General features: G+C 38.3%; 2 protein-coding genes and 2 pseudogenes across 2 annotated transcripts; 3 read left to right on the top strand and 1 right to left on the bottom strand.

Moving 5' to 3' along the window:
* Positions 1-25,638, top strand: part of LOC108390761 (olfactory receptor 5L1-like) — a 110,588-nt pseudogene that overhangs the window by 77,214 nt on the left and 7,736 nt on the right.
* LOC108396086 (olfactory receptor-like protein OLF2) lies at positions 1,735-3,387 on the bottom strand. The gene is made up of 3 exons (XM_037011075.2): positions 3,381-3,387; positions 3,164-3,252; positions 1,735-2,808 (listed from the first exon to the last, which is right to left on the bottom strand). The coding sequence occupies exons 1-3, from the start codon at positions 3,385-3,387 to the stop codon at positions 1,735-1,737; spliced, it is 1,170 nt and encodes a 389-aa protein (XP_036866970.2).
* On the top strand, positions 5,919-6,865 carry LOC108385888 (olfactory receptor 5L1-like; annotated as a pseudogene).
* Positions 15,801-16,751, top strand: LOC118971098 (olfactory receptor 5L1-like). The gene has a single exon (XM_037011074.2). It carries the CDS (start codon positions 15,801-15,803, stop codon positions 16,749-16,751), a length of 951 nt encoding a protein of 316 aa, XP_036866969.2.

Genomic DNA, 25,638 nt, shown 5'->3' with positions numbered 1-25,638 from the left:
TTATACCCTGAAGGAATATAGAAAATCAAGGTAGGGGATTTAACTGACAAACAAGGTGTAATTCATTACTCTTTCCTGGAATCAGAAAAGTGCCTTCATATTCCTTTCCTGACTACAATGTAATATAAAATGAATATTCCTGGCAACCGGAAATGGTGTTATGTGTTTCTTAACCACGTTAATTCCCAATTGATTATGGTGTGAACAACTGTGGGTAAAATTGCAGTATTTCCGGAATCTCTCGCCTGGCTTTAGTGCACCTCCATATCCATAGATGTTTCCAAGGGGTGGAGAGATGTAGTTCATCTCCGTATCAATAGCTAATCACAGGGGTGAGGGACAGACAGGAGAGGTTAGGTTGGGTGGGGCTCTCTTCCTCTGCAGCCGGCTCCAGAGAGATAAAGGACTACTCCTTGTAAGAAATAAACGGGTGTCTTAAACTTTGTTTCTCCCTTTGACTGATGGCAGTTTCAAAGGCATTTTGCCCTGGAATTTTCCCCTGGAGATACACAACACATGCAATTAATTACATTTTTGTACCAGGTTATAGGATTACCTGACAACCAGCTACTCAGCAATGACCATTATTAAAATTGTGTTTAGAATATGATTCCAGTTTATTTCATAGAATCCCAGAGAGCCAATATAAAACACTGCAAATGGACTAGTAATGTAAATACTACTTTGTCCTCTGTTTGTTTTTTTCCTGAACACATTAATAAGTTAAGACATCACCCTTTCAACTTAATCAATGGGCATTTCAGTTTTTAAAAATATTTCAATTTTAACTAGTACAATGCCATGAACGTATCAAGGAAGAAGATGTCCTCTTTTCCAGTGGCCTTAGAGAAGGTCCAGGAAGTTCATCCCCAACTCCCACTCATGGAGTTTCTGTATAGTTGTCAATAGCACCATATGTGCTCTCCAGCATGCGGGCAAGAAGGGAAACCCACGGGCTGATGTGCACTGTGAGGTGTAATATGAATCTAGAGCAGCTGGTTCTGGGCACGTCCGCTGATATAACTGGGCAGAACGATGGGCATCAAATAATTCCCATCCATGATGGAGATCACAGCCGAGGCCGAGGGACAAGATGTAAAGAAGGATTTCATGGAGGAGAGCATACCAGAAAATAATTGAAGAATGGAGTTCTTCTTTTTAAAGTAAAATTACAAAGGCTCATTTGCATCATGTTTTAGGCTACACTCATGCATTTGTCCCACTGGTACTTTTGATTGGCATCTCAGAGCTGATTGTTATAAACACCAAAGCAGAGAGGCAGTGAGCAAGCAGGCAGGGAAATTCTGTTTTATTCTTATTTATTTGCTACTCATACTTCTAAGCGTTATGATGGAACATTCATAGGGTGACTGTAAAACATAAAAAGAATAAAGCAACTCTAATACTCTAATCTAATTCCCCAAATCTGTTCTGATTGAACAAGTTTATTAAACCTGTTGCATAAACAAACTTAGAAGTCAGTGAAGGCAAATTGAGTTGACATGAGGAGGGGTTGCTCTGCCCAGGACATCTCACTGGGCCGCACCCGTGAGTAGAGAGGGCGGGTATAAAAGGAGCCTTTTGCAAAACAACAAAGTGCAACTATTACTACTCTTCCTTAGTTTGGACAGATTACTACAATAGGTATCCACGGCTCCTTGCAGAGTTGATGGGGGCAGAAAGGTAAGAAGCAGGGAATATCTAGAAGGTCTGTACTGGTGAGACTACAGGAACCTATGTACGAGGACGTGAGCGTGAGCTCTCAGAATCTAGACATAAATACTTTAGGGGAAAACAGTTTCCGCCAAAACAGAATTTAGGGCTCGCTGTTTTTTTCAGGGCCCCTTTCACATCCTTATTCCTCAAGCTGTAGATCAGAGGGTTCAGCATAGGGATGACAACTGTGTAGAAAACAGAGGCCACTTTGTCCGTGTCCATGGAGTAACTGGAGCTGGGTCGGAAATACATGAACAGCAGTGTGCCGTGGAATATGGCCACAGCGGTTAAGTGGGAGGCACACGTAGAGAAGGCTTTGCGTCTGCCCGCTGCTGACTTCATTCTCAGGATGGTAGTTAGGATGTAGCTGTAGGACAGGAGGACAGTCATGATGCTGAGCCCCAAAACACAGCCAAGAAAAGTGACCATCACTATCTCATTGATGGATGTATCTGAGCAGGAGAGGGCTAGCAAGGGTGGGATGTCACAGAAAAAGTGGTTAATGATATTGGAGTTGCAGAATGACAATCGAAATGTACAACAGGTGTGGATTGCCGAATCTACCAAACCCATAATATAGGCAATGGCTACGAGCTGCATACGGAGTGTCCTGGGCATGGCCACTGTATAAAGAAGTGGGTTGCAAATGGCTGCATAACGGTCATAAGCCATGACCGCCAACAGGAGACATTCCACATCTGCAAAGGCACCAAAAAAATACATCTGAATGGCACATAAGTTATATGGAATCCTCTTCTGCTCAGACAAGAAATCAGCCAGCATCTTGGGAGAGACAGTGGAGGAGTAGCTGACATCACAGAAGGACAGATTGCTCAGGAAATAGTACATGGGTGAGTGGAGTCTGGGGTCCACCTTGACCAGCAGGATCATCCCCAGGTTGGCAACCACGGTTATGCCATAAACCAGCAGGAAGAACACAAAGAGCCCCTCCTGCACGTCCTGCCTGCCAGAGAGACCCCGGAATATGAAGTCAGTGACCCCAGTGCAGTTGTCAGCAGCTATCGCTCGGGTCCGGAAATCCCTGGTTGTGAAAGATGGAGGTGGAATAACAGGCTTAACTTCATTTACAATCTTAATAGTTAATGTGCTGTTGCAGTTATAGTTTTAGTTCATACATAAAATTATTGTGGTTAATGGTTATAATAGAAATATACTTTCCTACTTTTCAGTAATTATAAAAGAGATAAAATGATTATCTGAGGTACATTACATCTCCTGGAAATATATGCAATTTGTTATGAACTGATAAAATGAAAATGGTAAGATTGTGCACCTTAAGGGCACTGTTCAGTTTGCGGCTCACTTTAATACAAATTAACCACGCTAAGTCCACACTTGTTCATGTACTATTTATTATATTTTTGATACTTTTATTTTATACTAAGAAATGGATGATGTTCTCAGTGTTTTGGGCAATAGTTCTTACAATTATTTCTATTATATGTCCAGACATCCCACATCTTCTGACAAATCGTTGTTTGTTTTTCTTACATGGGGTAGAAATGTTGTCATCTTCTGTAAAAGAGAAGCATCATTAAGTAAGAGGTTCAGGAAATGACTACAGTTTTTTGTTTTTCTTTATTCATCTGAAATTGTGTATAAGGCAGAGCTACGACAGGTTCCTGGACCTTATGTGTCCCCACCTGCCATCACGCCTCAGTCCTATCCGGGCTTAATAAACAAAGCACAGTGATGGTCTTTGATTCAAGACCCAGTTGAGGGGGCGAGTGGTGGTTGGTGGAGAAACAGGTGGATGGGTCTCCATGAGCGATACACTGACCATGTTTCCCTCTCACAGGAGGTGTTGCTTACGAGAGATTAGGAAGAACATTTAGGACCTATGCATGACCATGCTGGCAGCACAGGAGACGCAAGTGAAGAAAGGTAGTACAGTTCACTGTGTGAATCCCTCTGTCCTTATCTACTGGAGTCCGTACTGTCTATTCAGCAGTAGAGCGGATGTGTAAGACATGTGGTAAAAATACTGATACATCCACAGTCCTATAATCTTAGAAACATTCATGACTGAACTGTGCCCCTACCCTAACACCTTAGAAAGTGTCATTTCCTTTTTTGTCTTCTTTGATATGTTACATCACGTGATATTTCATACAGGCTGGGTAAAAGAGAAAGTAATGCAGACCTTTGAAAAAAATGTTCCTTTGTCTTTGTCTTATGGCAAAATTATGTTTATTAATAGTAACAAATGACTCCAGTCAATGATTACTCTTGTCTGGTCTCATATCTTCTATTTAGTTCTTTAATCCCCTTTGAATTTACTTTGTGTGTGGAGTTAGATGGTAATCCAGTTTCATTCTCTTGCCTGTAGCTGTCCAGTTTTTCCAACACCAGTTATTGAAGAGCCTGTGTTTTCTGCACTGTCTCTTTATAGCTACTTAGTGTTATAGGAATTTACCACCTATACATGGGTGTATATCTGGGCTCTTCATTCAGTTCCATTGTCTATAGGTCTATTCTTGTGCCATTACCATGCTGTGTAGATTACTGTAGCGTAGTAGTATAGCTGGAAAGCAGGTGCATAATACCCCAGCTTTGTTCTTCAGGATTGCTTTTAGCATTTGTGTTCTTGTGTGGTTAGTTCAGTTGTAGTTCAGTGAAAGATGCTGTTGGTATTTTGATAGGGATTGCATTGAATCTGCCAATTGTTTTGGGTAGTATGGCCATTTTCACAATATTAATTCTTCCTGTCCATTAAGATGGGATAGATTTCCATTTTTTTGTGCCTTGTTTCTCTCATGAGTGTCTTATGGTTTTCAGAGTATAGGTCTTGCACATCACTGGTTAGGTTATCCTTATTTCTAGGAATGTTATTCGTTTAGAAGCCAGTGTAAATGGAATTGTTTTCCTGATTTCTCTTTCTTCTGGGGTGTTAGAATATAGAACACAATCAATCAATTTCTGTATATTAGTTTTGTATCCTGTCACTTCGCTGAATCCATTTATTAGTTATTATTTTCTGATTGAGTCTTTAAGGTTTTCTACAGATAGAATCACATCATCTGAAAAGAGTGAAATTTTTACTTCTTTCTTACCAATATGGATGCCTTTGTCTTGTCTGATTTCCATGGCTAGTATTTCCAGTAGTATGTTGAATAAAAGTGGTGAGAGTAGACATCCATGTTTTCTTCCTGATCTTAGAAGAAAAGCTTTCAGCTATTCCTCTTGAGTATTAGGTTATCTGTGGGTTTGTCGTCTGTAGCCTTCATCATGTTGAGGTATGTTCCTGTGATGCTCATTGAATTTGGAGTTTTAATCATGAATGGATGTTGAAATTGGTCTAATGCTTTTTCACATGTATTGACATGATTATGTGGTTTTCATCCTTTCTTTGTTTATGTGGTGTATCACATTGATTGATTCATGAATATTGTTCATTCCTTGCATCCCTGGAGAATAAATGCCCTTGGTTGTGATTGATGATCCTTTTGATGTATTTTTGAATTAGGTTAGCTACTATTTTGGTAAGAATACTTGCATGTATATTTGTCATGGATATTGGTCTCTAATTTTCCTTTTCTCAAATTGTCCTTGTCTGGTTTTGATATGAGTGATTTTGGCTTACTACAATGAGTTTTGGTAGTATTTTCTATGTTTCTACATTTTGGAATATTATAAGAAGGATGGGTACCGGCTCATCTTTAAATGTTGAATAGAATTCAGCTGTGAAGTTAATTGGCCATTCTTTGTTGTGAGTTTTTGTTTTTATTACAGATGAGCATACTGCTCATCATTTCAGTGGAGACAGAGAAGGGTACTATATACTTAAAAAATAGTTTCATGTTATTCCAATATATCCACTCCTGATTAAAGAATCTTCCATGAAAAATGGGTATGATTTCATAAAATTATATAGTGAATTAAATAATATTTGATGTCTAACTATTGGTTCAATTCCAAGCTCTAAATTATATAGGTATAGTTTAAGGAATCATACTGGCTTCTACATATTGAATGCTTTAGTGTGACCTAAGGATGCTATTGAGAGCTCTGTGCATCTGGATGTGCAATGTCTGAACTCCTCCTAAACTTCACAAAGTAATGTTCTGTTTCTTCCCTGAAAAAACTAACTATCCTGCTTCTTTTCAAAACTTTTATAGGTTGACAGTCGAAATTGAATTTTGGGTCACATAAGGGCAAATAACTACAAATAAAGTGGGGTCATGGGCCAGGGACACTGCACCAGTGACAGAGGTCATTCTCCTCGGGTGAGCAGACGCCCCTGAGCTGAGCGTCCTCCTCTTCCTGGTGTTTCTTCTCATCTACGGACTCACAGTTTTGGGCAACCTGGGCATGATTGCACTGATTCAGGTCAGCTCTCCACTTCACACCCCCATGTACTTTTTCCTCAGCCACTTGTCCTTTGTGGACTTCTGCTACTCTACAGTCATCCTACCAAAGATGCTCACTAGTGTGTTAAATGAAGACAAACCATTTCTGTGCTGGGATGCACTGTGCAGTCTACTTGTTTTGCACGTGTGTGGTAACTGAGGTCTTCCTGCTGGCTGTGATGGCCTATGACCGTTTTGAGGCCATCTGTAACCCACTGCTCTGCATGGTCACCATGTCCCAGCATCTCTGTGTGGAGCTGGTGTTTGGTTGTTACCTGTGTGGGACTGTGTGTTCTCTGATTCACTTGTGCTTAGCTCTTCCGATCTCATCCTATCGATCCAATGTGGTTAACCACTTCTTTTCTGACCTACCCCCTCTCTTGTCCCGTGCTTGCTCTGATTTCACTATGAATGAACTGCAGCTATACATTGTGGTTACTTGCAAAGAGGTCATTACCATTGTGATCATCTTTACCTCTTACTTGTTAATTCTAATCACCATCCTGAGGATGCGCTCTGCCCAAGGAAGTTGCAAAGCCTTCTCCACCTGTGCCTCTCACTTCACAGCCATTGCTGTCTTCCATGGTACAATCCTTTTCATGTATTGCCAGTCGAGTGCTGGCAATGGTATGAATACTGACAAAGCTACTACTGTATTCTACACTTTTGTGATTCCCATGCTGAACCCCCTTTTATACAGCCTCAGAAACAAGAATGTGAAAGGAACCCTTAAAAAACTGGTGAACTCCAAATTATTTTCCAAGAGAATATTCTCTTAGTAAGACTTGCGGTCCCAAGGAGAAGTCTGGTGCAGGGGTGTTCGGTAGGCTGGACTGTTGGAATGGAGAGAATAGCCAGGGTTTATGCAATTATGGGTGATTCCTTTTGACTCATTTACATTTGTGCCTTTTCAGTTGACAAGGATACAATAAGGTTGAGCATTTTTGAAAATTTCAAGCCTTCTCAGATTTTCTCCAATCTATAATGTCTAAATGGATGTGAGTATGGACTCTTAAGGTACACATTTATTTTGCTGCTAAAACATTCATACTTTAATGAAGACTTCACGAGAATCATAATTTCAGTACCTGGAATGGAAACTGAATCCTTTCAAAATTGAATTCCTGTAATTTAATAATGAAGAGCACATATTTGTCAAATGATTTACTCATACAATGTAAGTTTCCTATATTTGTATGTTTATATTTTGTTTATCATTTTGCTCTTCTGTTTTTATCCTTTGGCTTATTCCTCGATTCCTTTATTATTTCTTTCTTTCCCCTTCCAGTGTTTCTGGAAGTTCAGATACTATCTCATATGAAAAATGGGTGTAATAATCATAGTAATTACATCACATAAAAGTTAGGAAAATTAAATTACATGTCATATGCAAAGGCCTAAAATAATCTCAGGCACATATAGAATCCCTGATTCTTTCTTTCTCACTTTCTCTCTACTCTTTCTTATAGTGTTCTTGTATATACATTATCTGTCATGTCATAAGTATACATCATATCTATGTGTATCCAGACACATACACTTGCAATCAGTGAATATCCATTATTATGTGTAGTGTCATTATTGACTTAAATCACGTGTCATTTTTTTTTTTTTTTTACTTTCGTCTTCATACTAACTCTCCATTGTGGATAAAATACTGACACTTATGACTGGCAATGTAATCTACCTGTGGAAGGCAGACACATTTCATTTTCAGGGTGTATGTACAGCTCTGTTTTTTGCACCTTTGTAGTTACTGATTTCATTCATTTTGTCATGCTGTCTTCTGCAGCTTTGCAGCCATTTATAACCCTCTGTTCTACACAGATACTGTGTCCCAGGAGCTCTGTGCCATGCTAATAGTTGTATCTAATGCATGTGGTGTAGCATGTACCTTGATACTCACATGCTCTGCTTTCCAATTATCTTGTTGGGGCTCAATACAACCACTCAGTTGTCTGACTTCTCACTGTTCTCTTTCTTGCTCTGACCCTTTCTTAGGAGTGGCTTCTTTTCCGAACTGCCACCTTTAGTGAGGTGATTATTTCTTTAATTTGTCAGTTTTATTTATAATCTAAGCAGAGAATTACTGAAACCTAGAGTATTGTGTACGTGGTGAGGATTAATTTCTTTCTAACAGTAGTATTATTTTTCGTGTGTTTAAGAGAGACAGAGAGAGGTTTCTCATTTTTCAAAATTTTGTAATATAGACATCATTCTTCTGTCATCACTTTTGCTTGAATTCCTTATGTATCTTTGTTTTGTAATGTACGCTTTGGGTAAAACTCCATGTTAGTTCAGAGACATATCAAGAGAAGGAATTCTCGCTGTTTTTGTGAAGGCAGAATGACAACTGGGTGACAACCTTAGTTTGTTCGTGAGATAATTTGCAATGTGTATGGGATTTTAAGCTTCAAATGATGAACTGAAATGAACTTTTACCAATAGTTTAGATATGTAATGATAACCAGGAATATTTTATACATTCACAAGTGAACTGTCTTCCTTTGCACATTGTCACTTACTGTAATCTTATATGAAATAATTGTGCAAAAGTAGCGGAGATGTTGTATTGCTCTTGATTGGAATTATTGATAAACAATCCCTTTCAATAAGTAAGCCTTTAGGTTTTCCACCCATCCTGCTAAAGGATGACTACATTTGTGTGAAATTAAGGATAGAAACCTTAATTTTTACTTAGACATAGAAATATGTACTGTTTAAGTGCTCTGACAAATGTTTCAAAATTAATGAGAGACAAAAATGAGGACAATAAACTGAGACTTCAACCACACAGCACTATACTTTCTATTGTAGGATTCGATATTTTTTCATTCTGTAATTTTAGACTTCAAATTTTCTTTGGTAATTTTTATAACTACTATATAGAATATGAATTACATTAGTGTGATTCAATTTGTTAAATTCATGTGTTTCTTATATGCATTCATTTTAAAATTCTTCAACTAACTTCAGAAGTTTAAAATGCAAAAGAAAAACATATCATTTTTAGTGCATTAGATAGCTATCTTATGCTCACCATGGTTAATTTTAAATACATGGATCATTCAATTTTATATTATTTTATGTATTTTGTATTATTTTTTAATATCATCTTTTGTTCTTGAAATCACACTAATTCCACTTACCCTCAAGAATTGTATCTCTATTAATCATGAAAGTCATAAAATATGATTTGGTATAAAAATGTATGTGATGTGTCCTTTTATGTTCTATGTTAGTAAAGCTCTAAAACGTTTTGTCTGTACTTAATTGTTTAGACAACTCTCATTACTGTAAGTTGATTCAGTAACAAATATATAACAGATTTTTGTAACATTTTAAAAAATGAACTATAATCTTCTAGAAGTGCACCTCTTAATAGTATTCATTAGGATGAATTTTATTTTTCCTTTTTTCAATTAGTAAAATTATCCATGAGTTAATATTTTTATTCTAGAATAATACAGATTTTTGCATAATTAATTTGCTCATATAAAAAAAGGATGGTTAACATATTCTGGGATGATGGCAGTGTGAGTAGGGCAGCAGAAATCTCCTCTCAAAAACATACATATTTTTGAAAATACAACAAATACAATTATTCCTAAAAGAGAGACCAGAGGATACAGTACAACAGCCAGGCTACATCTACTTCTGCGAGAACTTAGCACCTCAAGAAGGAGGTAAGATACAAGCTGCGGCTGGGCAGGACCCGAGTGCTACCCCCACCCCAGCACACCGGTGGGAGGAGAGGAGTCGGAGTGGGGAGGGAGTGGAAGTGCAGGACTGCTAAATACCCAGCCATAGCCATCCACACCAGGAGCACAGTCACACATTGTGTGGTGCGCTGGATATCAGGGAAACGGAAAAGTTAAACCTGTGAGTAGGTCCCTGCATCTGGCTCCCCTGGGACAAAAGAAAAGCGAGTGCTTTTTGGAAGTCTTAAAGGGACAGGGGCCTCACAGCTAGACGGAAGTGTCCTGGGACACTCAGCACAGCAGCTGGGAATCCCAAGAAACTCCAAGAGCCCTAACCCCCTGGGAGGCAATGCAGCTCTGAAGCAGTCTGCCATTCATTCCCCTTCCCGGGTGGCCCCGGTCGAGCAGCCCAGGAGCAGCTGCACCTACAGCAGCAACTCAGAGCCTCCTCCTGGTGCATATTCGCCTGGGCCAGTCCCAGGGCCACTGGTGCAGGCAGAGGAAGCTGGGATAGGGTGCAAAGGGGCACCGTTCATGCAGGGGAGCACATGTGGCATGCTTGCCTCCCCCCACAGGGCTCTGGGGGCCCGAAGGCTGTTCCTGGTGTGCAGGTAACTGGCACAGGCAGCGGAGACAGGCAGCAAACAGGAAGGGACTTTGTTCTCCTAGCTGATGCACGCGCTATCTGACTATGACTACCTCTATCACCAGGATAAGGCAAAAGAATTTGGTCAAGTTCCAAATCACCCAGACAACCCCTGAGAGGGGGCATGGGGAGATAGATTTAAGGTCATAACCATGCTGATGTACCTGCAGAGAAATATGCAAGAGCTAAAGGATCAAGTTGGAAGGGAGAATACAGAAATAAAACAATCTCTCGTGGGACTTAAGGGCTGCCTGGATGAAGTGCAAGAGGCCGTTAATAGAATAGAAATCAGAGAACAGGAAAATAGAATAGAAATCAGAGAACAGGAATACTGAGAAGCTGAGGCAGAGATAGACAAGAGGATCTCCAGGAATGAAAGAATATTAAGAGAACTGTGTTACCAATCCAAATGGAACAATATTCGCTTTTTAGGGGTACTGGAGGAAGAAGAAGAAGAGAGAGAGAAAGGGATAGAAAGTGTCTTTGAAGAAATAATTGCTGAAAGCTTCCCCAAGCTGGGGAAGGAAATAATCTCTCAGACCATAGAAGCCAACAGATCTCCCTACACAAGGGACCCAAGGAGGACAACACCAAGACATGTAATAATTAAAATGGCAAAGATCAAAGACAAAGACAGAGTATTAAAGGCAGCCAGAGAGAGAAAAAAGGTCATCTACAAAGGAAAACCCATGAGGCTATCATCAGACTTCTCAACAGACACCTTACAGGCCAGAAGAGAATGGCATGATATAGTTAATGTAATGAAACAGAAGGGCCTTGAACCAAGAATACTGTATCCAGCAGGATTATCATTTAAATATGAAGGAGGGATTAAACAATTCCCAGACAAGAAAACATTGAGGGAATTTGCCTCCCACAAACCACCTCTACAGTGTATTTTAGAGGGACTGCTCTAGATGGGAGCACTCCTAAGGCTAAACAGATGTCACCAGAGAAAATAAAACCACAGCAATGAAATCAGACCAACCAAATATTAACTAAAGGCAAAAAATAAAATCAACTACCCACAAAAGCAGTTAAAGGAAAAATAAAAGAGCACAGAATAAAACACCCAACATTTTAAGAATGGAGGAGGAGGAATAAGAAGGGAAAGAAATAAAGAATCATCAGACTGTGTTTATAATAGTTTAATAAGCGAGTCAAGTTAGACAATTAGATAGTAAAGAAGCTACCCTTCAACCTTTGGTAACCACGAATCTAAAGCCTGCAATGGCAATAAGTATATATCTTTCAATAATCACCCCAAATGTAAATGGGCTGAATGCAACAATCAAAAGACAAAGAGTAATGGAGTGGATAAAAATGCAAGACCCAGAGATTGAAAGATGAAAAGATTGGGAAACATTCATAGATAGATTAATAAAGCAGTCAGTCTACCAGTCAGTCACCCAGACTTGAAGTAATATAGATTTTGTTCACCATATACATGATCTTTAAGAAGAAAATCCTAAGCAAGCCAAACATAAATTCACACACAAACACTCACCCTCCTACAACTAATAGAACTAAAAATTGAATTTGTCACAATCCCAAGACAAGAATCAATATACAAAAATTACTTTATGTCTATATAGTAGCAACAAAATCTGAAAGTAAAACTAAGAAAACAAGTCATGAAAACATAAAGACTTCACTATTAGGAAAAGAACTTAACCAAAAAGCAATATTTAAAAAGTGAAAATTAGAAAACATTATAACTGGTACTGGTGTAAGATAGGCACATATATCAGTGTAATAGAATTGAGGGTCCCCAAATCAACGTATTTATAGTTGATTGATTTTTGACAACCTGCCAAGTAAAATTCACTGGGGAATGAAAATCTTCTCAATAATTGTATATTCCTATGCAAAAGTAAAGAATTTCAACCTTTACCGTAGACCATATACACCCTTTAACACAAAATGGGTCACAGAACTTAACAAAAAGTACCAATCCCATGGATGGATTTGTGTCAATAATATATAAAGAATGCTTATCACTGATGTATAGGGAGACAACAGCAATTTTAAAATGGGGAAAATATTTGAATGGACATTCCACAAAAGAAGATACAATCTCAAAGGAATATGTATGAAATGGAGAAAGGTATGTAGACATGCTATGAGTTTACGTTACCTTGATTGAGAAGTTACAAAATTTAAAATGGCCTTAAGTACAACAATGCTCATATTTGTCCCTCTGTTTGGCCCACAGATTTCTACTCATAGGGTTAATTAAAATGTATATAGGTTGGTGAGAACTTTTCATTTCTTAATTGTGAAATGTGACATAGAGATGAAGAACTACATGTTTTTCAGTCCAGGGTGCAATCTCTGGCATTTTGGAACATATTATCTGGTAGTTCAGGGTAAAAAATTTTAGTTACTTGAAATTACTTTTTGACCATATTCACTTTAAGAAGTTTTTGTGTACAGCCAGTGTTACCCAGAAACAAATACTGTGGCCTAGATGGACGATGTAAATGAGAAGGACACACCTAGAACACAGATCACTGACATGGTCCCATCGGCTGGTTTCTGGCCTAGGACACGCCTCAGGAAAAACACAACCTCAGAAGTCTCTCTGGCTTTGCCCTTTTCTCCACCCATAGGAATGGGTGGAAACACCAGTGAACCTCCTAGGCCTTCATGTGCAATTTATTTTTCTTTGTTGACGTTGCAACTGTCTGTATCTGCATCATCTCCTTTGTAAGATTAGCCTAAAAACTGAGTTGTTCTCTTGTCTGGTTACTATAAAGATAAAGTGAGTTAGTACTTGCACAATTTTCTGAGACATAGCAAGACCCATTTAATGTGAAGTATTTGTTAGTTTTTGGACCAGCAATTTCGCTGCATTTCTGGTATTTAAAGGAATTCTGAAGTGGCTTTAGTCACTGTGCCCTATAGGAATTTAGGGTGCTTGGTAATATCATAAGAAAGGGAGATGTCATAAGAAGTATTTGTGTTATTTCATTATGCCAATATGAACTATGACCCACTTATATAACAACAGGATGTGATATAACAAAGGATCATAAAATCTGGAGAGGGTGGCTTTGGCTTTAAATTAATTGTTTCTGAAATTGGCATAATTTAAACAATAAATTTCCAGATGATATTGCATAGAGATTAATTATTATTTGTGTTGAATCACAGGTAGACATTGTTTATTTTTTATAGATTTTACTATACCATAGAGATTAATTATTGTTCTGAACTTAAGGGGCCCATTTCCCAAGAGTTTAAATTTCAGTATAAGTCCCTAACATTAAACTCTGCACATCTTAACATCTTCAGCTCCTGGTAGGAAATGTCTGTCACTCAGGTTTGTTAGCTAGTAGCAGGGTCTGGTTGTTTGAAGATGGAAATAAATCTGTTTATCCAGCAAACAATTATTTTACAGATATACCTACCCTTCTCTCTTTCAATTTAGAGAATGTTTTAACAGAACCCATATCCTGTGCACTTACTGTTTACAATGCTTTTATGTGTTAGTATTCAAGGACTGTGGATGGTGAAACTAGAACAATTTCTTCTGTAACAACTAACATTGATACTTTCAATTGATCTATACTTCACACAAGTATAGATAGGCCTTCTCATTCTCTCTCTCTCTCTCTCTCTCTCTTCTCTTACCACCTTTTCTCAGACCAACTTTTGCCAAAGAACATAGAATTTATGGCCATGGACAGGTCCCTAATTGTCACAGCAATTCTGAGGGTTGAACGTGTGAACCATCCAGCTGGTCATAGAGAGTCAGGACATGTGAACTCTCTTTCTCAGTAAATGAAGTGAATTCTTTTGGATTCGTTTTGGATTTACCATACACTATTTCCTGACTGTTAGTCTAGAATACCGGGGAGAACATTTTTCCAAGTTGATTTTCCCATTTTAAATCTGAAATAGGCCAATCACTCATGTGTTTATTTGTGTTTTCTGGTCAGGTAAGGAAAACCGTCACTTCACTTGGTGTGCTGTTCCCACTTTGCTAGAACTAGACTGAGATGTGGAAAAATAGCAGGTTCCCTTTCTAGTCCAGAATCTCTTCTCTCAATTCTCACTGCATGTATGTGTGTGAATCATGGATATGCAGCCCTGATGTCTGGATGGGAGGGTAGAGAATCTAATTCCTCAACGCTCATATGCCTTTTCTCTAAGAAAAAAGTCTCAGTGGTGGATCCCATATAAAATACAAACCAGTTTCTCCAACTACTTGAAAGGTCTTGTGAAAATTTTCACTTGCCTCTTTGCTAATGTGGGTAAAAGGGTTAAACTTTCACTTATAGCAAAATCAAAGCGATGAAATATGATGTATTTATCATATGTATTCATACCTCTGCATGTATATAATCATTTACAAATACATGTATGCACCCAGTATATTATTTGATATCCTTTTAAAAAATATTTTTTACCATCTCCAAAACATAACATCAAATAGCATGATAATTTTTTATTTCATACGTTATGCAGCATTTTTTAACAATTGCTCCATTTTTGACAAATATATTTTCCTTTTTGTTAATATTATTAACAGTGCTGCCATAGTTTTCAGAATTTTATCAGTGTAAGTAAATATTTCTTATAACAGCTTATTAAGAATAAATTATCTCACAAGGAATGTCATATAGTTTTCATTATTGTCAGGGTGAAGAATTTGGGTATATGCTGTTAATTGCTTTCCAGAAAAATTTGTACACTTTTATTTTCTGAGCCTTTATTAACATAGATCATTATTATTATAAACGATGAAGTCACTATGTTCGTTTGATATGTAAAATACTCATTTTCAGGGTATATTTAATTTCTTATTTGTCATACCTCCAAAATTAAAGGGTTTACATGAGTCACAAACTTCAAAAAGTTCTGTCACACCCTCCAAGAGTGGAATTGCAGAGAACTTCACCTCAAATTTTTGTTCCTGATTGACTCAACTGAAATAAAAGAGTATTTATTTTGTAGAATCACAATAGTTGTATCCTGGTGTACAGATATTATTAAGTCTTTTCAGAGAACAGAGGTTTATTTCCATTTTCTCTGAAGTGTATTTTTGAAACCCTTTAAAAAATACATGGATCCACAAAACTTAGTTGATTATCTCAGTGAGTTATGAGAGAGAAACTTTGGAGTCATTTAAGGTTTCTTCCAATGCTGAAGTCAGTTTTGATCCACAGGATCCACTGAGACATTTTTTTGACAATGGTGTTATATTTCATTTTTAACAACTATTGTTATATCGCATAAATACACTGATGGCAATTTTATATTTTCTGAAGCCCATATTCATCTTTTTTTATCTTCATTTTTCTGTTTTTAGAAGAGGCACAGAACATATCATTTGTTTTCCGAGCCTGACCTGTGGCAGGAATGGGCACGGAGAACTGCTCTTCTGGGGCAGAGTTCCTTCTTCTTGGACTAACAGACGCCCCCGAGCTGAGAGCCTTTCTTTTTGTGCTGTTCCTTCTGATCTACGGAGTCACAGTTTTGGGCAACCTGGGCATGATTGCACTGATTCAGGTCAGCTCTGGACTTCACACTCCCATGTACTTTTTCCTCAGCCATTTGTCCTTTGTGGATTTTTGCTACTCCACAATCATCGTTCCAAAGATGTTGTCCAATATCTTCAATAAGGATAAAGCCATCTCCTTTCTGGAATGTATGGTGCAATTTTATTTATTTTGTACCTATGCTGTGACTGAGGTCTTCCTGCTGGCTGTGATGGCCTATGACCGCTTTGTGGCCATCTGTAACCCACTGCTGTACATGGTCACCATGTCCCGGCATCTCTGTGTGGGGCTGGTGTTTGGTTGTTACCTGTGTGGGATGGTGTGTTCTCTGATTCACTTGTGCTTAGCTCTTCACATCCCATCCTATCGATCAAATGTGATTAACCACTTCTTTTGCGATCTACTCCCCCTCTTGTCTCTTGCTTGCTCTGATGTCTCTCTGAATGAACTGGTCATATACATTGTGGCCACTAGCAATGAGATCGTCACCATCATGATCATCTTCACGTCCTACTTGTTTATTCTCATCACCATCCTGAGGATGCACTCTGCCCAGGGAAGGCGCAAAGCCTTCTCCACCTGTGCCTCCCACTTCACAGCCATTGCTGTCTTCCATGGAACAATCCTTTTCATGTATTGCCGGCCCAGTTCTGGCAACAGTATGGACACTGACAAAGTGACCACTGTGTTCTACACGATCGTGATTCCCATGCTGAACCCCCTGATCTACAGCCTGAGGAACAAGGATGTGAAAGAAGCCCTCAAGAAAGTGTTGAGATCAAAATCACCTTTTGAAAAACTACTTTCTTAACTAGACTCAAAGACCCTCAATTAGAGGTTTGATTTGAGTGGATGGGAATATAAAGTTCATTGTGGAAGGATTTTATGAGCTCGGGGGCTATGCATGCTTTGTTATTTTCCACTTGCCTGTCTTATTAAGTCATATGTTACCCCTGTCACTGACACTTCAAGTGCATCTGTTTCCTTTGCTGCTCTTCTCCAACCTTAAGTTGCTTTGAATTGGTTTTGGGTGTGGAACTGTTAGACTTGATTCTCAGTGTGGATACATCAACAGATTTCTAACAAAGTGCACATAAAATGCCATGTCTTTTTATCGTTCTCTCAGTATGCAGCCACTCATATTAAATTGATTTCCTACTCTTTACATGGAGTAACTGTACATTTGTTTATATTCTATGTTTTTCATGAAAATTTGAAGTGAATTTCCTGCATGTTTAAATCTATTTATTGTTTCTTAGTCATTTTGGGTTTCTTTTTATTACATTTTCTATTGAGGTTATGAATTTAGGACTTTTAAAACCTCTTCTGCAAATTGGAGGTAATATTATTCTAGTTTTCTAATAAAATTTCCATGAAAACTGAATGATGGATCTTTAGCTCTTAGCATTATACATTGTATATTATAGCTGATTATTAAATTATCTGATGTGTTGCTATTGTTCTTTTCACTTTTACCTTTTGTTTTTATTCTCCTTAATTCTTGATTAGAAAAGTAGGTAATGTATGTGATATCATAACTTCTGCAGTTTCTAAGTTTTTTTTAACTCTTTTGCTCTGCCTGCTGTTTTTTAAGCATTCACTGTGTTTTCTAAATCTACTCCATTTTAAATTTATTATTTTCCCATGTTGTCTGTTAAAAAGTACTATAAATTGGTGTCTTAAATCATTGTCTTACATAGTAGACTTCTGAGATTTGACATCAGTATCACTTGACCAAAATTAAGGTTTCAGCAGGAGCACACTTCCTGAGGTGTTTCTAGAGGTCAATCAATCCTTCCTCATTTCTTCCCATTTCTGGTGACTGCAGGCATTCCTTGATTGTGGTCATATGACTTTAGTCTTCAAGACTAGCGTCTCAAACATCTCTCCATCTTTCCTACATCTTCTTGTGTGGGGAGGGCATGTGTATATGTGAAATAGCCTCCTCTGTCTTTCAGTAAAGCCGTCCTGATAATCCAGAATAATTTCCTCATCTCAAGACTTTAATCTAATCACACCTTCTCGTGACCTGTTTCTAAAAAGTTGGCACTTATAGATTCCAAGGATTAGAGCCTGATATATATTAAGACCCATTTTAGAGCTTAGTACATCCACCTTTTTGAAAATCACATCATAATTCACGTTTCCTATGTTCCTACCATGTGATTTCTTCTCACTAAGATTTCATTTCATATTTGTTATTGTCTATATGTTTATTGGAGTCACTTATTTAAATGCATGTATTTAGGTGCTTGTTGCTTTAGTAATGTAGGAAGAACTCGTGACTTGAGATTAAAAAACTGGGTCCAGGTTCAGATCCTAATAAGTGACTTTGAAGAATTTGCTTAAGGTTGTTTAACCTCAGGTCTCTGAAATATAAACTGGGGATAAGCTGTCCGCCTCAGAGTTATCATTGAACTTAAGGATAATAATAAAACTGCAAGGACCTGGCCCATGAAATGTACTCTTCTTAACGTTTCTTGAAAATAAATATTTGATGGCAGGGATCATATAGAAATACCCCAGGATCCCTGGCCAAGAAAGCCAGTCATTATTTCTTGAGATGAATGAATAAATAGTGACAAAAGGAATGTGCTTATGATGAAAACATGTGTCTGCATTGGTTTTATTTATTTATTTTTGATTAAGGTATTATTGATAGACACTCTTATGAAAGTTTCACATGAAAAAAAACAATGTGGTGACTACATTTACCCATTGTATCAAGTCCCCACTGATACCCCAGTGCAGTCACTGTCCATCAGTGCAGCAAGACGCCACAGATTCACTCTTTGCCTTCTCGTGCTACACTGTCTTTCCCGTTTATCCCCCACACCATGTGTACTAAACATAATACCCCTTAATCCCCTTCTCCCTCCCTCCCCATTTGCCCTCCCACACCCGTCTTCTTTGGTAACCCCTAGTCCCGTCTTGGAGTCTCTGAGTCTGCTGCTGTTTTCTTCCTTCAGGTTTGCTTCACTGCTATACTTGATATGAATACTGTGAATCATCTCCATTTTGGCCATTCTTTAGATGAGTGATGGTCCTGCATTGAGGTTTTAATTTTTCTTTGCCTGAACACTAATAAGGTGTATAACCTTCCATGTAATGTGTCAGTGAAAGTCTGCATGCGGACGGGAGGCCAGGCCAAGTGCTGTGCGTACAAGTCCTCGGTCCTCTGGGGCCCACACTCTCCATCTGCCACTGTCACCGCCGCTCAGGTCCCGTCAGGAGACAATGCAGGTCTTTTGGATGATGAATAAGCCACTATTTGGTGTAACTGCTGGTTTTTAATTATCTCCAACAGTTCAGATATTTACACAGCGGCGGAATGTACACAGGCAGACAGACGCAACCGTGAAGGACCCTAACGACCATCTAGGGTGAGGCCCGCGTTCCCACGGTGGGGACGGAGGTCCAGCAGGAGGAGTGATCTGTGAACCAGCACAGGGTTGAGAGCCGCACTGGGTGCCAGGTTTACAGCCTGTTTCTGCTGATGACAGACCTTCCACAGATGTTAAAAAGTGCCGACTCTGGCTTTACACACGACCTCACATTTATCACTTAATTGAGCCTTAGTACTGATGTATTCTAATGTACTGTAAAAGTCACTAATTGAGTCCCAAGGTAATGTGTGTTCTTGGTATCTTGTTCATGTCCCACCGAGGTGACTGATTGTTTTGGGAAGCTTAATAAACACGGACCCCAGGGATACACGCACATAAAACAGAAAGCGTCTGACATTTTCCATCACAGCGTCTTCAGAGACCGGGGAAGCAATGTCTATCCCACAGGTTAGTTGGACTGCACTCTGGTTTTGGGGAAATGGACATAAATGATATTTTCTGGGGTTGGAAGCTTTTCTGTTCTTGATCATAAGGGTAATGAGTAAGAGAAGAGGAATTGTAAAGGAGGGCAGTAGTATTGCACATATTTTGAGTGTTTATGAAAGCACTTTCTCTCTGTGTATTGAGAAACAATCTCAGTGGGAAATGGGAAATGGAAGCAATTTAATCCGCTGAGCTGAGGACCTTGTGGCAGGTGTTAATGTCAGAGGGAAGAGAGTGGGAAGAAATCGGGAGGAATGCTAACTGCCCTCCCCTCCCTCTCCCCCCGCCCTCCCCCAGCCCCACCTACGGCACTCGGTGAAGGAGGCTTTACATGAAGATGATGGGAATCCAACCTTCAGGCATAAAGACCCCCGGTGGCCGTGGTGTCTGGGGCCCGCACCCCAGCTGTGCCAGGCCCTCACCTGGGGCTCCCCAGAGCGGCAGCAGGGCAGCAAAGGCCCCCTTCCTGCCCCTTAAGCCCAGCTCCTTGTCTTCTCAGTGATGGTCTTACCTCCTGGGACTGTAGGTGGAGGGGGAAATGCTCTCGGCTGTAATTGGGGGGACAGGCAGGGAGACCCGTCCTGCATTGTTCTATCCAAGCTCTTCAGGAACATCCGCACATGGAGGGTCCCTGACCGTCATCTGATGCAGAGAGAGGCAGAAAGGACAGGGACTACTTGGGCTTGTGCTGAACACTGTGAAGTGTGTCTCCACAGCAGGTTTCCCCACCTTAGGACTGCTGACATTCTAGACCAGATCATCCTCTGGTGTTTGCACATGTGGCTGGGGTGTGTGGGGAGGGGGCTGCCATGTGCCTGGTGGAGTGTTTATCAGCGCCCCTGGGCTCTGCCCACCTGATGTCAGCGGTTCCTCTCCCTGTGCACGACCAAAAATGTCTGCAGACATTGTCAGATGCTCCCTGGGAATCCAAATCACTCCTGGTCTAGAACTTCTGTTCTATGAATCATTAGCAGCCTGACTTTTCATCTTTAAACTTGAAAACAGGAAAGGTTTTCAAAATTATGCACTACTTTGAAGTCAGGAACATACAACTCACTCTTTTCCACCTTTGAAGAATGAAAACCACGTTTTCAGAAGAACCATTTGTTTTCAAACTGGGATTCTTAATGCACATGTGCTTTACCTCTTTGATATCTATTGAAGTTTGGGAAAATGCCTGGATGGTTTGGGTTTAGGCTGTATTCTCCTTCCTCCAGGAACAATCAACTGGTCCCTGTACATCATGTACTCCCAAGGGTCAGGAGGGGAGGAAAACTAAGGTGTTCTCGTTGTTGGCATTTCCTATAAGTCAAAGGCCCTGATTGTATCTGTCTCACATTAAAAAAATGACACACCTCCTTCCCCACTCCCCCTATAACACTTGTGTTTTGTGAGAATTAAGGTAAATTCCTACACTAATTTTTTTTTAACTAATGAGAATAAAGTATTTCTATTTCATGGAAATTAAATGTAAATTTTGTACACATACGTATAGTGGGTTCTTGAAGAAGTCTGGAGTTGGGGGTAGCACCCCTGTGCAGGTGAAAACCTGCTTATAATCTTTGATTCCTCCCAAATTTATCTACTATTGGCCTCTTGTTGTCCAAAAGCCTTACCTGTAAGAAAAACAGTCTATCAACACATACATTGTATATTATATTCATTACTGTCTTATTAAATATATTAATCTAGAGAAAAGGAAATGTTAAGCTAGTTATAAGGGAGAGAAAATACATTTACAGTCATGCACCATGTTGATTAAAAAAAATCCTCCCATAGGTGAACCCACACAGTTCAAACCTGGGGTTGTTACGGTGCCAACTGTAATATATACATGTGCTCTCTGGCTTACTATTTTTTAACTTACTATTTTATCATAGCCATTTTTCAGATCATTAAATGTTCTTCAAAAATATTTTAATAGTGCATAGTTTTCCATAATATATATGTACCACAGTTTAGAGCATTTCCGTCTTGTTTGACATGATCTTTTGTAAGTTTTAGTATCATAAGTAATGCTTCAGTGGGCTGTAGGCAAATTTAGTGACAATTTCACATGCACACCTTTAATTGGCTCTTCAAATATTTCCAGGCAGTAAATTCACTTGAAAATAGGTTATTATAAGGCTTCAGATCATAGTTACAGGAAGTGTGAATCTGTGTTTCAATTCTCTAAACAATGGCCAATATTGAATCATGATTAACAAAATCACTATGGTAATATTATAGAAAAATCTAATAGAGTATTAAAGCTATTTTATCCTTCTGAAACATATTGATAAAAATGAACACTTTTGAGTTAACACTCAGTGTTATTTTTGATGATGAATTTTTATTTATTTATTTATTTATTTATTTATTTATTTATTTATTTATATTTAAGTATAGTTGACATACAATATTATACTGGTTTCAAGTACACAACACAGTGGTTCAACAGTTGCCAGCATTATTATATCCTCACCCCAACTAGTGCACTTGCTATCTGTCAACATAGTAAGATGTTACAGAATCACTGGCTATATTTTCCTTGCTTCACTTCCATCCCCAGGAGCAACTTATACTATGATTGATACTTTTGTGCTCTTTTATGCCTCTTACACTCCGCACCTAGCCACCCCAACCCCTCCCCCGTAGTAACCGCCAGTCACTTCTCAGTGTCTGTGAGTCTTAGGCTCTTTTGTTCATTTTGTTTTTAGATTCTACATGTAAGTGAAATCTTATGGTATTTGTATATCTCTGCAAAGCTTATTCATGGAAAACAATACTCTGTAGGTCTATCTATGTTTCTCAAGTGACTTTTTAATGGCTGAATAATATCCCTTTGTTTATTTGTACCACATATGCTTTATACATTCATCTATTGATGGACATTTTGATTCCTTCCATACTTTGACTACTGCAAATAATGTGGAATAACATAGGGTTTCATATATCTATTTTTCATGTGCACAGAATTTTCATGAAGTACATGTTTATAATGAGCTGTAACAGTGTTTCAAGATAAGACATTTGTGCAGAAAAATATCAGCAACTCATTTGATAGGATGATTGTCTCCATTTTCTATTTAAAAGCAAAGGTACATAAACATAGTTTTTAAACTCAAGGCACCAATTTGTAACTCATAATAAAGGTACAGTACCCTCAATAGCAAAGAACTAGGGAACCAGAACAAATCATCACTTCCTTTTACTAATCCCAGACTGGTGGCTGGAAAAGAACTTGGGCCTGCCCCAAAATGTTTGTGATTCACTAGAAAACTGTTGCATTAGGACATCTAATGTGCATTCAAGTTTTAGTCAATGGTTTAAAATAGGATTAAATGGATTTAGCAAACTTACTCATTGTGTGCACTCATGTGTGTGAATAAGATGCATATATATTTTCCAATCAGAAATTTTCTTTGGGTAAATTCCCAAAGTGCAGTTACTGGGTTGTATGGTATGTCTATTTTTAGTTTTTGAGGAACCTCTTTACTGCTTTCCACAGTGGCTGCACCAATTTGCATTTCCACCTGTGGTGTAGGAGGGTTCGCTTTTCTCCACATCCTCAACAGCACTTGTTATTTCTTGTCTTTTGCATAGTGGCCATTTTAACTGGCGTGAGGTGGTTTTGATTTGCGTTTCCCTGATAATTAGAGATGGCAAGCATCCTTTCATGTGCCTGTTGGAGATCTCTGTTTCTTCTTTGGGAAAAGTCTGTTCAGTTCGTCTGTCCATTTTCTAATTGGGTTGTTTGTTATGTTGGTGTTGAGCTGCATGAGTTCTTTATATATTTTGGATGTTAGTTCTGTATTGGATAAATTGGTTATGAATATATTGTCCTGTAGTGTAGCTTGCCTTTTTCTTTGCTGATGGTGTCTTTTCTGTACAGAAGCTTTTTAGTTTGATGCAGTCCCACTTGTCATTATTCATTTTGTTCCCATTACCTGAGGAGATGTGTCCAGGCAAAAATTGCTTATGCTTATATTCAAATATTTTTGAGTATGTTTTCTTTTAAGAAATTAATGGTCTCACATCTTTTATTTAGTTCTCTTATCCCCTTTGAGTTTACTTTGTGTGTGGAGTTAGATGGTAATCCAGTTTCATTCTCTTGCCTGTAGCTGTCCAGTTTTCCCAACACCAGTTATTGAAGTAACTGTCTTTTCTGCACTGTCTATTCATGGCTCCTTAGTCTTGTTTTAATTGACCATATATACATGGGTTTATATCTGGGCTCTTTATTCAGTTCCACTATCTATAGGTCTGTTCTTGTGCCATTACCATGCTGTGTAGATTATTGTAGTGTAGTAGTATAGCTGGAAGGCAGGTGCATAATACCCCAGCTTTGTTTTTCAGGATTGCTTTGGGCATTTTTTTTCTTGTGTGGTTATTTCAGTTGCAGTTCAGTGAAAAATACTGTTGGTATTTTGATAGGGATTGCATTGAATCTTCCAGTTGTTTTGGGCAGTATGGCAATTTTGACAATATTAATTCTTCCTGTCCATGAACATGGGATAGATTTGCATTTATTTGTGTCTTCCTTAGTTTCTCTCATGAGTGAATTATTGTTTTCAGAGTATAGTTCTTTCACATCCCTGGTTAGGTTTATTTCTGGGTATGTTATTTTTTTGGATGCCAATGTAAATGGAATTGTTTTCCTGATTTCTCTTTCGTCTGGGGTGTTGTTAGAATATAGAACACAATCCATCAATTTCTGTGTATTAATTTTGTATCCTGTCACTTAGCTGAATCCATTTATTAGTTATTGTTTTCTATTGGAGTCCTTAAGGTTTTCTATCGATAGTATCATATCATCTGAAAATAGTGACATTTTTACTTCTTTCTTACCAATCTGGATACCTTTTGTCTTGTCTGATTTCTATGGCTACCATTTCCAGTAGTATGTTAAATAAAAGTGGTGAGAGTGGACATACATGTTTTGTTCCTGTTCTTAGAAGAAAAGCTTTCAGCTTTTCCTCTTGAGTATGAGGTTAGCTGTGGGTTTGTCATCTGTGGCCTTTATCATGTTGAGGTATGTTCCTTTGATACTAATTTAATTTGGAGTTTTAATCATGAATGGATGTTGAATTTGATCTAATGATTTTTCACATGTATTGACATGATTATATGGTTTTCATCCTTTCTTTGTTTATGTGGTGTATCACATTGATTGATTTATGAATATTATACATTTCTTGTATCCCTGGAATAACTGCCACTTGGTTGTGATTGATGATCCTTGGATGCATTTTTGAATTAGGGTTGCTACTATTTTGTTAAGACTATTTGCATCTACATTCATCATGGATATTGGTCTATAATTTTCCTTTTCCCAAATTGTCCTTGTCTGGTTTTGATATAAGAGTGATATTTTCCTAATACAATGAGTTTTGGAAGTATTTCCTATGCTTTTACATTTTCAAATATTATGAGAAGGATGGGTACTGGCTCATCTTTAAATGTTTCATAGAATTCAGTTGTGAAGCCATCTGGCCATTTTATGTTGTGATTTTTTGTTTTTATTACACTCCTAAATGAGCATGCTGCTCATCCTTCCAGTGGAAACAGAGAAGGGTACTATGTATTTAAAAAATAATTTTGTGTTATCCCAATATATCCACTACTGAGTCAAGAATCTGCCAGGAAAAATGGATATGATTTTATAAAACAATATAGTTAATTTAATAATATTTGATATCAAGCTAATGATTCAATTCCAAGCTCTAAATTATATAGATCTAGTTTAAATTATATACACCTGCTTCTGCATATTGACCGCTTTAGTGTGACCTAAGGATGCAACGAGAGCTCTTTGCTTCTGGATGTGCAATGTCTGAACTCTTCCTAAACTTCACAGAGTAATGTATTGTTTCTTCACTGAAAAAA

This window comes from Manis javanica, chromosome 11, assembly GCF_040802235.1.
Source record: "Manis javanica isolate MJ-LG chromosome 11, MJ_LKY, whole genome shotgun sequence".
NCBI lineage: Eukaryota > Metazoa > Chordata > Mammalia > Pholidota > Manidae > Manis > Manis javanica.
Note: the sequence above shows the minus strand (reverse complement) of the source record. Positions and strands in the feature narration are given on the sequence as shown.

Coding starts and splice junctions, on each gene's coding strand:
- LOC108396086 (XM_037011075.2), bottom strand. Junction 2,809..3,163: donor GACATATAATAGAAATAATT/GTAAGAACTATT, acceptor TTAACTATTAAG/ATTGTAAATGAAGTTAAGCC.
- LOC118971098 (XM_037011074.2), top strand. CDS start 15,801: ATGGGCACGGAGAACTGCTCTTCTGGGGCAGAGTTCCTTCTTCTTGGA.